The sequence below is a fragment of the Oncorhynchus keta genome, chromosome 28, assembly GCF_023373465.1.
Source record: "Oncorhynchus keta strain PuntledgeMale-10-30-2019 chromosome 28, Oket_V2, whole genome shotgun sequence".
NCBI lineage: Eukaryota > Metazoa > Chordata > Actinopteri > Salmoniformes > Salmonidae > Oncorhynchus > Oncorhynchus keta.
The window spans coordinates 25,887,746-25,903,412 of record NC_068448.1 but is presented as its reverse complement, the minus strand read 5'-3'; the positions used below and the strand labels follow the sequence as shown (position 1 = coordinate 25,903,412).

At 47.4% G+C, this 15,667-nt stretch overlaps 1 protein-coding gene across 6 annotated transcripts in view; it reads right to left on the bottom strand.

The window, feature by feature from the left end:
* hdac7a (histone deacetylase 7a) overlaps positions 1-15,667 on the bottom strand; it is a 121,626-nt gene that overhangs the window by 9,834 nt on the left and 96,125 nt on the right. For 4 of the 6 annotated variants that reach the window (XM_052485209.1, XM_052485210.1, XM_052485213.1 and 1 more), the window contains 8 exons: positions 4,505-4,606; positions 4,161-4,332; positions 3,629-3,831; positions 3,267-3,467; positions 2,091-2,301; positions 1,701-1,834; positions 1,445-1,565; positions 820-869 (listed from right to left, as the gene is read on the bottom strand). In XM_052485209.1, coding sequence (XP_052341169.1) covers positions 820-869; positions 1,445-1,565; positions 1,701-1,834; positions 2,091-2,301; positions 3,267-3,467; positions 3,629-3,831; positions 4,161-4,332; positions 4,505-4,606 — 1,194 coding nt within the window. The remainder of the gene's footprint in view (positions 1-819; positions 870-1,444; positions 1,566-1,700; positions 1,835-2,090; positions 2,302-3,266; positions 3,468-3,628; positions 3,832-4,160; positions 4,333-4,504; positions 4,607-15,667) is intronic. The other 2 variants (XM_052485211.1, XM_052485212.1) reach the window with 1 other exon arrangement.

The following is a 15,667-nucleotide window of genomic DNA, read 5'->3' as shown; positions in this document are numbered from 1 at the left end:
ATGCTATAGGGAGTTCCAGTGCATCAGGTGAAGTGTTTTTCTTTCCATGGTTTAAACAGCACCAACTAATAGTACTACAGGCCCACTGGTTTTGGAGGCAAACAGACCTCACCTCAATTTACCGGACTATAACATAGCTGTGTGATATATTTACACAGACACACTCTGTGCCATAGAGATTTGCTATCCAGGCAACAGAGGAACAGGACCATGCATACATGGTGTTGTATATACAGACCTGAGGGGTTGGCGTTCCCTCAGGGACTTAAACATTCTCCTGTCCGCTCCATTTTATCTATACATTTCTTCTGTTTGTTCACAAACTCGCATTTCTAGCCGTCTGGCTCAGACAATGAAATTGGAGGCATGTCTTTAATCCCTCGTCATGCACATATTGTTTCTATTAGTTTGAATTGTCATGGTCCGATGGAGATCGTCAGGCAATTTATTGACATGTCCCAACGCACTCATGTTTTCCTCTTTCATTTCCACCGCCTCGTCTTCTCATGGCCCTCTCCTGGAAACAACAGCAACAACTACCATCACTCTAATCAATCTGAATGGACTGTATCATATAACCCTTGTCAAGGACTTGGAGGGAAGAATTGCCAACTGAAATCGAGAAATGTTGTGCATGTTGTGAGTGAGAGAGAGCTAGGGGAAATGTGTGTGTGTGTGTGTGTGTGTGTGTGTGTGTGTGTGTGTGTGTGTGTGTGTGTGTGTGTGTGTGTGTGTGTGTGTGTGTGTGTGTGTGTGTGTGTGTGTGTGTGTGTGTGTGCGTGTGTGTGCGTGTGTGTGTGTGTTGGGCCTCTCACGTACCCCTACTCCTCCACATGGCAGCATCACAAACATCCTTTGAGAGAGAATGCCTGAGGGAGAAAAATGCAAAGAGGATTTATTAACCAAACAATCAATGTTTAACAGCCCCTTTTCAAACAATTTTACATTAGAAATGAGTATCAGACATTACTGTATGTTTGTGTACCATCACTGTAGTGACAACTTAAATACATGACTGAGTTGACTCCTAAACATAACGGATTCCAAAGTGCTATCAATACTGTAATTTTAACCAAAGGCAAATACCTAGTTACTAGGGACACCAGAGTTACTAGGGACACCAGAGCAAGTAGCTTTACTTTACAGTGCTGTTGCCAAACTGTTACCAGTTACGTATAGCAGTGGTTCCCAACTCCGGTCCTCGAGTACTCCCAACAGCACACATTATTATTGTAGCCCCTGACAAGCACACCTGATTCAACTTGTCAACTAATCTTTAGGCCCACAATGAGTTGAATCAGGCATGTTGGTCTAGGGCTACAACAAAAATGTGTACTGTTAGGGGTACTCAAGGCCAGCGTTGGCAGCCACTGACCTAAAGGCTTCTGGCACAAGGCCTGATGCAGTAGACCAGTACATCATAACATCTGTAGTGAGGACGTACCGGACAGCTTGCGGTTGTCCAGTTTGAGGCGGTTGAGAGGGTTGGTGCCATACAGAAGGACATGACGCTCTGAATGGACCGACTGCAGCTCCTCCAGAGTGGCCTTCCTACCTCGGATAGTCTGTTGGAACACAGACCAGACAGAGCAACAGATAAGGGACCAGGTGGAGACAGCTATGGTGTCTTCTAGTAACTTGTAATCAGTGATATGGATGTATGTGTAATACGTGTGTAATGATAATGGTGATGTTTGTACCTCACACTGGCCCCTGAGACCTCTCTCCTGGAGACGTGACCAGATACTCTGGATCCTCCCAGCATGCTCTGGGTGGCTGCTGTTGTCACCACATGTGCACTGGTGCTTCAGCATCTGAGAGTCATAAACCAGACCTGCAACCAAACACAGACAGACATTAACGAGACTATTTCCAGTGGTTACTACCCATTTCCTCCAAATCAACAGCTATAAGACAGATCTAACCACAATGAGAAAGTTCATCAAGAAAATGCAATTAAATAATATCAACTTATCAGAGAATCCCTGACCAGGCCTCAGATTGAAATACGGCCACAGTAGGGATAATAACCTACACCTAGGTAGGTCCTCGTGGTGGCAGTGTGCCTGTGTGTGTGGTTCACTTCTTACCGGTGGTGAAGCGTGGTTTGCTCTGTGGTTCTGGGGTGGACAGGGGTAGGGGTTTGTCTGGCAACGTGAGGGATGTGGAGGCTGGCGAGGACTGGGTACGGGAGAGGGGGCGGTGGGCACCGCCAAGCATAATGGGTACCGCCAGTGTCTCCATGTGGGCTGTCTGGCGACGCAGCTGCTGCAGCTGTTTCTGTTTCTCCCATAGCAACGACTAGAGAGAGAGGGAGGGAGATAGAGTGAGAGGCAGGGAGATAGAGTGAGAGGGAGGGAGATAGAGCGAGAGGGAGGGAGATAGAGATAGAGCGAGGGAGATAGAGGGAGGGAGATAGAGCGAGAGGGAGGGAGATAGAGATAGAGCGAGGAGCGAGAGAGAGCGAGAGGGAGGGAGATAGAGGGACAGGGAGATAGAGGGACAGGGAGATAGAGGGACAGGGAGGGAGATAGAGCGAGAGGGAGGGAGATAGGAGAGGGAGGGAAATAGAGCGAGAGGGAGGGAGATAGAGATAGAGCGAGGGGAGATAGAGCGAGAGGGAGGGAGATAGAGATAGAGCGAGGGAGCGAGAGGGAGGGAGATAGAGGGACAGGGAGGGAGATAGAGCGAGAGGGAGGGAGATAGGAGAGGGAGGGAAATAGAGCGAGAGGGAGGGAGATAGAGATAGAGCGAGGGAGATAGAGGGAGGGAGATAGAGCGAGAGGGAGGGAGATAGGGAGAGATAGAGCGAGGGGAGATAGGAGGGAGGGAGATAGAGCGAGAGCGAGGGGAGCGCGAGAGGGAGGGAGATGCGAGAGGGAGCGAGATAGGAGCGAGAGGAGAGGGAGAGAGATAGAGCGAGAGGGAGGGAGATAGAGGAGGGAGATAGAGCGAGAGGGAGGGAGATAGAGGGAGGGAGATAGAGCGAGAGGGAGGGAGATAGAGCGAGGGAGATAGAGAGGGAGGATAGGGAGGGAGATAGAGGGAGGGAGATAGAGCGAGAGGGAGGGAGATAGGAGAGGGAGGGAGGGAGATAGAGCGAGAGGGAGGGAGATTGTTGTGATTTTCAACCCACAGAAATCTATATAAATAAGAGTATGACAAACCTGCACGAAGAAAATATAAAACCCTTTGCTGCTCTCTGCTGGAAGTTGAAGGAGACATGTTCTAGTGTTCCTCTACCATCCTCTGTGTCTGTATCTTACCTGGTTGAGTATGAGTGTGTGTTGCAGGTTGATCTGTCCTCCCTGGCTGTCTGCCGCAGACACGAGCTCCGCCTCCCTCAGTGACTCCGCCCTTGCTCTGCCCTGATAGATATCGCTGGGTGCTGGCCCCACCTCCTCAGAGTCCATGTCCTCTGAGGGGATCTGTTTGAGACGAGGCTTCTCACTGGTCTTAGACATCAGCTTGAACACACAAATAATGATCCATTTAGCTTTATTCACTAAATTATATCAATGTATTTTTGCCAAAAAAAGACAGCTGCTGGCAGATGAAGCCCTCCTTGGATTGTACAAAAATAATCCATTACAACAGAGTGAGTGAGCATGGTGTGTAAGTCACTCACCTTTCCCAGATGTGTCTGCTGTTTAAGTCTCTCCAATAGTTGGCTGTTGTGGTGCTGCTGCAGCAGATGGGGGTGAAGGGATCTGGGGCTCTGGGGCAGGGGCTCTGAGCGAGTCCGGCTCAGAGGCTTGTGAGGGCCCCCTTCCGGGGCCAGATGATCCATCTGGGGGGAAAACTGCAGAGGAACAGGGCCCAGGCCTGGAACTGAGACCAGAGGAGACAGGCAGAGTGTGGCTATAAGTCTGACTGTTTGTCAAGGCCACAAGGTGGCAGTGTCACAATACCTATGACAGCAGCATAAACATTTTCTTCATAGCGCTTTCACGGGAGGCTGAAGAAAAGTCCTGATACCGACAGAATCCAGTTTAACAATTCAGTATTGTAACACATTCCTGGCAAGGACTTCTCCTGTTCTGTGTCAAAGTCAAGTTACATGTGAAAGGAATTTTCACTACCATATACAAAGGCAATGTTTATTGGACGTCAAACTTATTTACAAGCCAGAATTGTATTTGAATGCTGTGGTGTCTCACCAGCGAGCATTGGGGCGTGCACCAGTCCGGAGGGCTCCAGGACGAGGACAGGCTGGAAGTGAGGGGACAGCGACCCACTCTGCTCCTCCGTCCCCAGGGGAAGGTAGACAGACTGGCCTCCCGTCACCATAGGCACCCGACCCACCTTCAGAGGGGACAAGTCTCCATCACTCTGCACACATACACATAGAATGTGGCCAAAAGTTAACTAGTTGCTATCAAAGAAGAATCTCAGTGTTGTTATTTTTTGCAATCTCATTATAATAATGAAAAGCATTGAATTCATAACCTCCATAACATCTACAGGTCTACATACTTTTCTTCAGGTTGTGTGATGTGCTTACCCTGGCATTGGCTGGCAGGCCCAGGGTGATGGTGGGTAGGACTGAGGAACTCTGGACGGTGAAGTGGGCTAGAGACCCATCCTGGAGCAGCAGTCTCTGGGCCTGAGGGGATTCAACATGAATTCAACCATATTGCCTTGACTGTGTACTCTCAAACCTGATAGGTACCTCCGCAGGTGCAGGTCTTGTGTGTACTGTACATGTACGTGATTAAGTGATTTTATGTTAGTGAATAGATAGTGAGAGTGTGTGTGTTTGTGTAGTGTTTAAGTGTATACACAAGTGAGAGTATCATACAAAATGCATGTGGGACGGCCTGCTTATTCTGATAAGCCAAGGCTAGACGACGAAGTGGAGAGGGTTTGATTAGGTGATCTGGTGTTGTGTTCTACTAGGTGGAGAGAGTTTGATTAGGTGACCTGGTGTTGTGTTCAACTAGGTGGAGAGGGTTTGATTAGGTGACCTGGTGTTGTGTTCAACTAGGTGGAGAGAGTTTGATTAGGTGACCTGGTGTTGTGTTCAACTAGGTGGAGAGAGTTTGATTAGGTGACCTGGTGTTGTGTTCAACTAGGTGGAGAGGGTTTGATTAGGTGACCTGGTGTTGTGTTCAACTAGGTGGAGAGAGTTTGATTAGGTGACCTGGTGTTGTGTTCAACTAGGTGGAGAGGGTTTGATTAGGTGACCTGGTGTTGTGTTCAACTAGGTGGAGAGGTTTGATTAGGTGATCTGGTGTTGTGTTCAACTAGGTGGAGAGGGTTTGATTAGGTGACCTGGTGTTGTGTTCAACTAGGTGGAGAGGGTTTGATTAGGTGACCTGGTGTTGTGTTCAACTAGGTGGAGAGGGTTTGATTAGGTGACCTGGTGTTGTGTTCAACTAGGTGGAGAGGGTTTGATTAGGTGACCTGGTGTTGTGTTCAACTAGGTGGAGAGAGTTTGATTAGGTGACCTGGTGTTGTGTTCAACTAGGTGGAGAGGGTTTGATTAGGTGACCTGGTGTTGTGTTCAACAAGGTGGAGAGGGTTTGATTAGGTGATCTGGTGTTGTGTTCAACTAGGTGGAGAGGGTTTGATTAGGTGATCTGGTGTTGTGTTCAACTAGGTGGAGAGGGTTTGATTAGGTGACCTGGTGTTGTGTTCAACTAGGTGGAGAGGGTTTGTTTGATTAGGTGACCTGGTGTTGTGTTCAACTAGGTGGAGAGGGTTTGATTAGGTGACCTGGTGTTGTGTTCAACTAGGTGGAGAGAGTTTGATTAGGTGACCTGGTGTTGTGTTCAACTAGGTGGAGAGGGTTTGATTAGGTGACCTGGTGTTGTGTTCAACTAGGTGGAGAGAGTTTGATTAGGTGACCTGGTGTTGTGTTCAACTAGGTGGAGAGGGTTTGATTAGGTGACCTGGTGTTGTGTTCAACTAGGTGGAGAGAGTTTGATTAGGTGACCTGGTGTTGTGTTCAACTAGGTGGAGAGGGTTTGATTAGGTGACCTGGTGTTGTGTTCAACTAGGTGGAGAGAGTTTGATTAGGTGACCTGGTGTTGTGTTCAACTAGGTGGAGAGGGTTTGATTAGGTGACCTGGTGTTGTGTTCAACTAGGTGGAGAGAGTTTGATTAGGTGACCTGGTGTTGTGTTCAACTAGGTGGAGAGGGTTTGATTAGGTGACCTGGTGTTGTGTTCAACTAGGTGGAGAGAGTTTGATTAGGTGACCTGGTGTTGTGTTCAACTAGGTGGAGAGGGTTTGATTAGGTGACCTGGTGTTGTGTTCAACTAGGTGGAGAGGGTTTGATTAGGTGACCTGGTGTTGTGTTCAACTAGGTGGAGAGGGTTTGATTAGGTGACCTGGTGTTGTGTTCAACTAGGTGGAGAGGGTTTGATTAGGTGACCTGGTGTTGTGTTCAACTAGGTGGAGAGGTTTGATTAGGTGACCTGGTGTTGTGTTCAACTAGGTGGAGAGGGTTTGATTAGGTGACCTGGTGTTGTGTTCAACTAGGTGGAGAGGGTTTGATTAGGTGATCTGGTGTTGTGTTCAACTAGGTGGAGAGGGTTTGATTAGGTGATCTGGTGTTGTGTTCAACTAGGTGGAGAGGGTTTGATTAGGTGAGAGGGTTTGATTGGTGACCTTGTGTTCAACTAGGTGGAGAGGGTTTGATTAGGTGACCTGGTGTTGTGTTCAACTAGGTGGAGAGGGTTTGATTAGGTGACCTGGTGTTGTGTTCAACTAGGTGGAGAGGGTTTGATTAGGTGACCTGGTGTTGTGTTCAACTAGGTGGAGAGGGTTTGATTAGGTGATCTGGTGTTGTGTTCAACTAGGTGGAGAGGGTTTGATTAGGTGACCTGGTGTTGTGTTCAACTAGGTGGAGAGGGTTTGATTAGGTGACCTGGTGTTGTGTTCAACTAGGTGGAGAGGTTTGATTAGGTGACCTGGTGTTGTGTTCAACTAGGTGGAGAGGGTTTGATTAGGTGACCTGGTGTTGTGTTCAACTAGGTGGAGAGGGTTTGATTAGGTGACCTGGTGTTGTGTTCAACTAGGTGGAGAGGGTTTGATTAGGTGACCTGGTGTTGTGTTCAACTAGGTGGAGAGAGTTTGATTAGGTGACCTGGTGTTGTGTTCAACTAGGTGGAGAGGGTTTGATTAGGTGACCTGGTGTTGTGTTCAACTAGGTGGAGAGGGTTTGATTAGGTGACCTGGTGTTGTGTTCAACTAGGTGGAGAGGGTTTGATTAGGTGACCTGGTGTTGTGTTCAACTAGGTGGAGAGGGTTTGATTAGGTGACCTGGTGTTGTGTTCAACTAGGTGGAGAGAGTTTGATTAGGTGACCTGGTGTTGTGTTCAACTAGGTGGAGAGGGTTTGATTAGGTGACCTGGTGTTGTGTTCAACAAGGTGGAGAGGGTTTGATTAGGTGATCTGGTGTTGTGTTCAACTAGGTGGAGAGGGTTTGATTAGGTGACCTGGTGTTGTGTTCAACTAGGTGGAGAGAGTTTGATTAGGTGACCTGGTGTTGTGTTCAACTAGGTGGAGAGGGTTTGATTAGGTGACCTGGTGTTGTGTTCAACTAGGTGGAGAGAGTTTGATTAGGTGACCTGGTGTTGTGTTCAACTAGGTGGAGAGGGTTTGATTAGGTGACCTGGTGTTGTGTTCAACTAGGTGGAGAGAGTTTGATTAGGTGACCTGGTGTTGTGTTCAACTAGGTGGAGAGGGTTTGATTAGGTGACCTGGTGTTGTGTTCAACTAGGTGGAGAGGGTTTGATTAGGTGATCTGGTGTTGTGTTCAACTAGGTGGAGAGGGTTTGATTAGGTGACCTGGTGTTGTGTTCAACTAGGTGGAGAGGGTTTGATTAGGTGACCTGGTGTTGTGTTCAACTAGGTGGAGAGGGTTTGATTAGGTGACCTGGTGTTGTGTTCAACTAGGTGGAGAGGGTTTGATTAGGTGACCTGGTGTTGTGTTCAACTAGGTGGAGAGGGTTTGATTAGGTGACCTGGTGTTGTGTTCAACTAAGGTGTTTGAGAGGGTTTGATTAGGTGATCTGGTGTTGTGTTCAACTAGGTGGAGAGGGTTTGATTAGGTGACCTGGTGTTGTGTTCAACTAGGTGGAGAGGGTTTGATTAGGTGACCTGGTGTTGTGTTCAACTAGGTGGAGAGGGTTTGATTAGGTGACCTGGTGTTGTGTTCAACTAGGTGGAGAGAGTTTGATTAGGTGACCTGGTGTTGTGTTCAACTAGGTGGAGAGGGTTTGATTAGGTGACCTGGTGTTGTGTTCAACAAGGTGGAGAGGGTTTGATTAGGTGATCTGGTGTTGTGTTCAACAAGGTGGAGAGGGTTTGATTAGGTGATCTGGTGTTGTGTTCAACTAGGTGGAGAGGGTTTGATTAGGTGACCTGGTGTTGTGTTCAACTAGGTGGAGAGGGTTTGATTAGGTGACCTGGTGTTGTGTTCAACTAGGTGGAGAGGGTTTGATTAGGTGACCTGGTGTTGTGTTCAACTAGGTGGAGAGGGTTTGATTAGGTGACCTGGTGTTGTGTTCAACTAGGTGGAGAGAGTTTGATTAGGTGACCTGGTGTTGTGTTCAACTAGGTGGAGAGGGTTTGATTAGGTGACCTGGTGTTGTGTTCAACAAGGTGGAGAGGGTTTGATTAGGTGATCTGGTGTTGTGTTCAACAAGGTGGAGAGGGTTTGATTAGGTGATCTGGTGTTGTGTTCAACTAGGTGGAGAGGGTTTGATTAGGTGACCTGGTGTTGTGTTCTACTAGGTGGAGAGGGTTTGATTAGGTGACCTGGTGTTGTGTTCAACTAGGTGGAGAGAGTTTGATTAGGTGATCTGGTGTTGTGTTCTACTAGGTGGAGAGGGTTTGATTAGGTGACCTGGTATTGTGTTCAACTAGGTGGAGAGGGTTTGATTAGGTGACCTGGTGTTGTGTTCAACTAGGTGGAGAGGGTTTGATTAGGTGACCTGGTGTTGTGTTCAACTAGGTGGAGAGAGTTTGATTAGGTGACCTGGTGTTGTGTTCAACTAGGTGGAGAGGGTTTGATTAGGTGACCTGGTGTTGTGTTCAACTAGGTGGAGAGAGTTTGATTAGGTGACCTGGTGTTGTGTTCAACTAGGTGGAGAGGGTTTGATTAGGTGACCTGGTGTTGTGTTCAACAAGGTGGAGAGGGTTTGATTAGGTGACCTGGTGTTGTGTTCAACTAGGTGGAGAGGGTTTGATTAGGTGACCTGGTGTTGTGTTCAACTAGGTGGAGAGGGTTTGATTAGGTGACCTGGTGTTGTGTTCAACTAGGTGGAGAGGGTTTGATTAGGTGACCTGGTGTTGTGTTCAACTAGGTGGAGAGGGTTTGATTAGGTGACCTGGTGTTGTGTTCAACAAGGTGGAGAGGGTTTGATTAGGTGACCTGGTGTTGTGTTCAACTAGGTGGAGAGGGTTTGATTAGGTGACCTGGTGTTGTGTTCAACTAGGTGGAGAGGGTTTGATTAGGTGACCTGGTGTTGTGTTCAACTAGGTGGAGAGGGTTTGATTAGGTGACCTGGTGTTGTGTTCAACTAGGTGGAGAGGGTTTGATTAGGTGACCTGGTGTTGTGTTCAACTAGGTGGAGAGGGTTTGATTAGGTGACCTGGTGTTGTGTTCAACTAGGTGGAGAGGGTTTGATTAGGTGACCTGGTGTTGTGTTCAACTAGGTGGAGAGGGTTTGATTAGGTGATCTGGTGTTGTGTTCAACTAGGTGGAGAGGGTTTGATTAGGTGATCTGGTGTTGTGTTCAACTAGGTGGAGAGGGTTTGATTAGGTGACCTGGTGTTGTGTTCAACTAGGTGGAGAGGGTTTGATTAGGTGACCTGGTGTTGTGTTCAACTAGGTGGAGAGGGTTTGATTAGGTGACCTGGTGTTGTGTTCAACTAGGTGGAGAGGGTTTGATTAGGTGACCTGGTGTTGTGTTCAACTAGGTGGAGAGGTTTGATTAGGTGACCTGGTGTTGTGTTCAACTAGGTGGAGAGGGTTTGATTAGGTGACCTGGTGTTGTGTTCAACTAGGTGGAGAGGGTTTGATTAGGTGATCTGGTGTTGTGTTCAACTAGGTGGAGAGGGTTTGATTAGGTGACCTGGTGTTGTGTTCAACTAGGTGGAGAGGGTTTGATTAGGTGACCTGGTGTTGTGTTCAACTAGGTGGAGAGGGTTTGATTAGGTGACCTGGTGTTGTGTTCAACTAGGTGGAGAGGTTTGATTAGGTGATCTGGTGTTGTGTTCAACTAGGTGGAGAGGGTTTGATTAGGTGACCTGGTGTTGTGTTCAACTAGGTGGAGAGGGTTTGATTAGGTGACCTGGTGTTGTGTTCAACTAGGTGGAGAGGGTTTGATTAGGTGACTGGTGTTGTGTTCAACTAGGTGGAGAGGGTTTGATTAGGTGACCTGGTATTGTGTTCAACTAGGTGGAGAGGGTTTGATTAGGTGACCTGGTGTTGTGTTCAACTAGGTGGAGAGGGTTTGATTAGGTGACCTGGTGTTGTGTTCAACTAGGTGGAGAGGGTTTGATTAGGTGACCTGGTGTTGTGTTCAACTAGGTGGAGAGGGTTTGATTAGGTGACCTGGTGTTGTGTTCAACTAGGTGGAGAGGGTTTGATTAGGTGACCTGGTGTTGTGTTCAACTAGGTGGAGAGGGTTTGATTAGGTGACCTGGTGTTGTGTTCAACTAGGTGGAGAGGGTTTGATTAGGTGACCTGGTGTTGTGTTCAACTAGGTGGAGAGGGTTTGATTAGGTGATCTGGTGTTGTGTTCTACTAGGTGGAGAGGGTTTGATTAGGTGACCTGGTGTTGTGTTCAACTAGGTGGAGAGGGTTTGATTAGGTGACCTGGTGTTGTGTTCAACTAGGTGGAGAGGGTTTGATTAGGTGATCTGGTGTTGTGTTCAACTAGGTGGAGAGGGTTTGATTAGGTGACCTGGTGTTGTGTTCAACTAGGTGGAGAGGGTTTGATTAGGTGATCTGGTGTTGTGTTCAACTAGGTGGAGAGGGTTTGATTAGGTGACCTGGTGTTGTGTTCAACTAGGTGGAGAGGGTTTGATTAGGTGATCTGGTGTTGTGTTCAACTAGGTGGAGAGAGTTTGATTAGGTGACCTGGTGTTGTGTTCAACTAGGTGGAGAGAGTTTGATTAGGTGACCTGGTGTTGTGTTCAACTAGGTGGAGAGGGTTTGATTAGGTGATCTGGTGTTGTGTTCAACTAGGTGGAGAGAGTTTGATTAGGTGACCTGGTGTTGTGTTCAACTAGGTGGAGAGGGTTTGATTAGGTGACCTGGTGTTGTGTTCAACTAGGTGGAGAGAGTTTGATTAGGTGACCTGGTGTTGTGTTCAACTAGGTGGAGAGGGTTTGATTAGGTGACCTGGTGTTGTGTTCAACTAGGTGGAGAGGGTTTGATTAGGTGACCTGGTGTTGTGTTCAACTAGGTGGAGAGGGTTTGATTAGGTGACCTGGTGTTGTGTTCAACTAGGTGGAGAGGGTTTGATTAGGTGACCTGGTGTTGTGTTCAACTAGGTGGAGAGGGTTTGATTAGGTGACCTGGTATTGTGTTCAACTAGGTGGAGAGGGTTTGATTAGGTGACCTGGTGTTGTGTTCAACTAGGTGGAGAGGGTTTGATTAGGTGACCTGGTGTTGTGTTCAACTAGGTGGAGAGGGTTTGATTAGGTGACCTGGTGTTGTGTTCAACTAGGTGGAGAGGGTTTGATTAGGTGACCTGGTGTTGTGTTCAACTAGGTGGAGAGGGTTTGATTAGGTGACCTGGTGTTGTGTTCAACTAGGTGGAGAGGGTTTGATTAGGTGACCTGGTATTGTGTTCAACTAGGTGGAGAGGGTTTGATTAGGTGACCTGGTGTTGTGTTCAACTAGGTGGAGAGGGTTTGATTAGGTGACCTGGTGTTGTGTTCAACTAGGTGGAGAGGGTTTGATTAGGTGACCTGGTGTTGTGTTCAACTAGGTGGAGAGGGTTTGATTAGGTGATCTGGTGTTGTGTTCAACTAGGTGGAGAGGTTTGATTAGGTGACCTGGTGTTGTGTTCAACTAGGTGGAGAGGGTTTGATTAGGTGATCTGGTGTTGTGTTCAACTAGGTGGAGAGAGTTTGATTAGGTGATCTGGTGTTGTGTTCAACTAGGTGGAGAGAGTTTGATTAGGTGACCTGGTGTTGTGTTCAACTAGGTGGAGAGGGTTTGATTAGGTGACCTGGTGTTGTGTTCAACTAGGTGGAGAGAGTTTGATTAGGTGACCTGGTGTTGTGTTCAACTAGGTGGAGAGGGTTTGATTAGGTGACCTGGTGTTGTGTTCAACTAGGTGGAGAGGGTTTGATTAGGTGACCTGGTGTTGTGTTCAACTAGGTGGAGAGGGTTTGATTAGGTGACCTGGTGTTGTGTTCAACTAGGTGGAGAGGGTTTGATTAGGTGACCTGGTGTTGTGTTCAACTAGGTGGAGAGGGTTTGATTAGGTGATCTGGTGTTGTGTTCAACTAGGTGGAGAGAGTTTGATTAGGTGATCTGGTGTTGTGTTCAACTAGGTGGAGAGAGTTTGATTAGGTGACCTGGTGTTGTGTTCAACTAGGTGGAGAGGGTTTGATTAGGTGACCTGGTGTTGTGTTCAACTAGGTGGAGAGGGTTTGATTAGGTGACCTGGTGTTGTGTTCAACTAGGTGGAGAGGGTTTGATTAGGTGATCTGGTGTTGTGTTCAACTAGGTGGAGAGGGTTTGATTAGGTGACCTGGTGTTGTGTTCAACTAGGTGGAGAGAGTTTGATTAGGTGATCTGGTGTTGTGTTCAACTAGGTGGAGAGAGTTTGATTAGGTGACCTGGTGTTGTGTTCAACTAGGTGGAGAGAGTTTGATTAGGTGACCTGGTGTTGTGTTCAACTAGGTGGAGAGGGTTTGATTAGGTGACCTGGTGTTGTGTTCAACAAGGTGGAGAGGGTTTGATTAGGTGACCTGGTGTTGTGTTCAACAAGGTGGAGAGGGTTTGATTAGGTGACCTGGTGTTGTGTTCAACTAGGTGGAGAGAGTTTGATTAGGTGACCTGGTGTTGTGTTCAACTAGGTGGAGAGGGTTTGATTAGGTGACCTGGTGTTGTGTTCAACAAGGTGGAGAGGGTTTGATTAGGTGACCTGGTGTTGTGTTCAACTAGGTGGAGAGGGTTTGATTAGGTGACCTGGTGTTGTGTTCAACTAGGTGGAGAGGGTTTGATTAGGTGACCTGGTGTTGTGTTCAACTAGGTGGAGAGGGTTTGATTAGGTGACCTGGTGTTGTGTTCAACTAGGTGGAGAGGGTTTGATTAGGTGACCTGGTGTTGTGTTCAACTAGGTGGAGAGAGTTTGATTAGGTGACCTGGTGTTGTGTTCAACTAGGTGGAGAGGGTTTGATTAGGTGACCTGGTGTTGTGTTCAACTAGGTGGAGAGGGTTTGATTAGGTGACCTGGTGTTGTGTTCAACTAGGTGGAGAGGGTTTGATTAGGTGACCTGGTGTTGTGTTCAACTAGGTGGAGAGGGTTTGATTAGGTGACCTGGTGTTGTGTTCAACTAGGTGGAGAGGGTTTGATTAGGTGACCTGGTGTTGTGTTCAACTAGGTGGAGAGGGTTTGATTAGGTGACCTGGTGTTGTGTTCAACTAGGTGGAGAGGGTTTGATTAGGTGACCTGGTGTTGTGTTCAACTAGGTGGAGAGGGTTTGATTAGGTGATCTGGTGTTGTGTTCAACTAGGTGGAGAGAGTTTGATTAGGTGACCTGGTGTTGTGTTCAACTAGGTGGAGAGGGTTTGATTAGGTGATCTGGTGTTGTGTTCTACTAGGTGGAGAGAGTTTGATTAGGTGACCTGGTGTTGTGTTCAACTAGGTGGAGAGAGTTTGATTAGGTGACCTGGTGTTGTGTTCAACTAGGTGGAGAGAGTTTGATTAGGTGACCTGGTGTTGTGTTCAACTAGGTGGAGAGGGTTTGATTAGGTGATCTGGTGTTGTGTTCAACTAGGTGGAGAGAGTTTGATTAGGTGACCTGGTGTTGTGTTCAACTAGGTGGAGAGGGTTTGATTAGGTGACCTGGTGTTGTGTTCAACTAGGTGGAGAGAGTTTGATTAGGTGACCTGGTGTTGTGTTCAACTAGGTGGAGAGAGTTTGATTAGGTGACCTGGTGTTGTGTTCAACTAGGTGGAGAGAGTTTGATTAGGTGACCTGGTGTTGTGTTCAACTAGGTGGAGAGAGTTTGATTAGGTGACCTGGTGTTGTGTTCAACTAGGTGGAGAGAGTTTGATTAGGTGACCTGGTGTTGTGTTCAACTAGGTGGAGAGAGTTTGATTAGGTGACCTGGTGTTGTGTTCTACTAGGTGGAGAGAGTTTGATTAGGTGACCTGGTGTTGTGTTCAACTAGGTGGAGAGAGTTTGATTAGGTGATCTGGTGTTGTGTTCAACTAGGTGGAGAGAGTTTGATTAGGTGACCTGGTGTTGTGTTCAACTAGGTGGAGAGGGTTTGATTAGGTGACCTGGTGTTGTGTTCAACTAGGTGGAGAGAGTTTGATTAGGTGATCTGGTGTTGTGTTCAACTAGGTGGAGAGAGTTTGATTAGGTGATCTGGTGTTGTGTTCAACTAGGTGGAGAGAGTTTGATTAGGTGACCTGGTGTTGTGTTCAACTAGGTGGAGAGGGTTTGATTAGGTGACCTGGTGTTGTGTTCAACTAGGTGGAGAGGGTTTGATTAGGTGACCTGGTGTTGTGTTCAACTAGGTGGAGAGGGTTTGATTAGGTGATCTGGTGTTGTGTTCAACTAGGTGGAGAGGGTTTGATTAGGTGATCTGGTGTTGTGTTCAACTAGGTGGAGAGAGTTTGATTAGGTGATCTGGTGTTGTGTTCAACTAGGTGGAGAGAGTTTGATTAGGTGACCTGGTGTTGTGTTCAACTAGGTGGAGAGGGTTTGATTAGGTGACCTGGTGTTGTGTTCAACTAGGTGGAGAGAGTTTGATTAGGTGACCTGGTGTTGTGTTCAACTAGGTGGAGAGGGTTTGATTAGGTGACCTGGTGTTGTGTTCAACTAGGTGGAGAGGGTTTGATTAGGTGACCTGGTGTTGTGTTCAACTAGGTGGAGAGGGTTTGATTAGGTGACCTGGTGTTGTGTTCAACTAGGTGGAGAGGGTTTGATTAGGTGACCTGGTGTTGTGTTCAACTAGGTGGAGAGGGTTTGATTAGGTGATCTGGTGTTGTGTTCAACTAGGTGGAGAGAGTTTGATTAGGTGATCTGGTGTTGTGTTCAACTAGGTGGAGAGAGTTTGATTAGGTGACCTGGTGTTGTGTTCAACTAGGTGGAGAGGGTTTGATTAGGTGACCTGGTGTTGTGTTCAACTAGGTGGAGAGGGTTTGATTAGGTGACCTGGTGTTGTGTTCAACTAGGTGGAGAGGGTTTGATTAGGTGATCTGGTGTTGTGTTCAACTAGGTGGAGAGGGTTTGATTAGGTGACCTGGTGTTGTGTTCAACTAGGTGGAGAGTTTGATTAGGTGATCTGGTGTTGTGTTCAACTAGGTGGAGAGAGTTTGATTAGGTGACCTGGTGTTGTGTTCAACTAGGTGGAGAGGTTTGATTAGGTGACCTGGTGTTGTGTTCAACTAGGTGGAGAGGGTTTGATTAGGTGACCTGGTGTTGTGTTCAACTAGGTGGAGAGGGTTTGATTAGGTG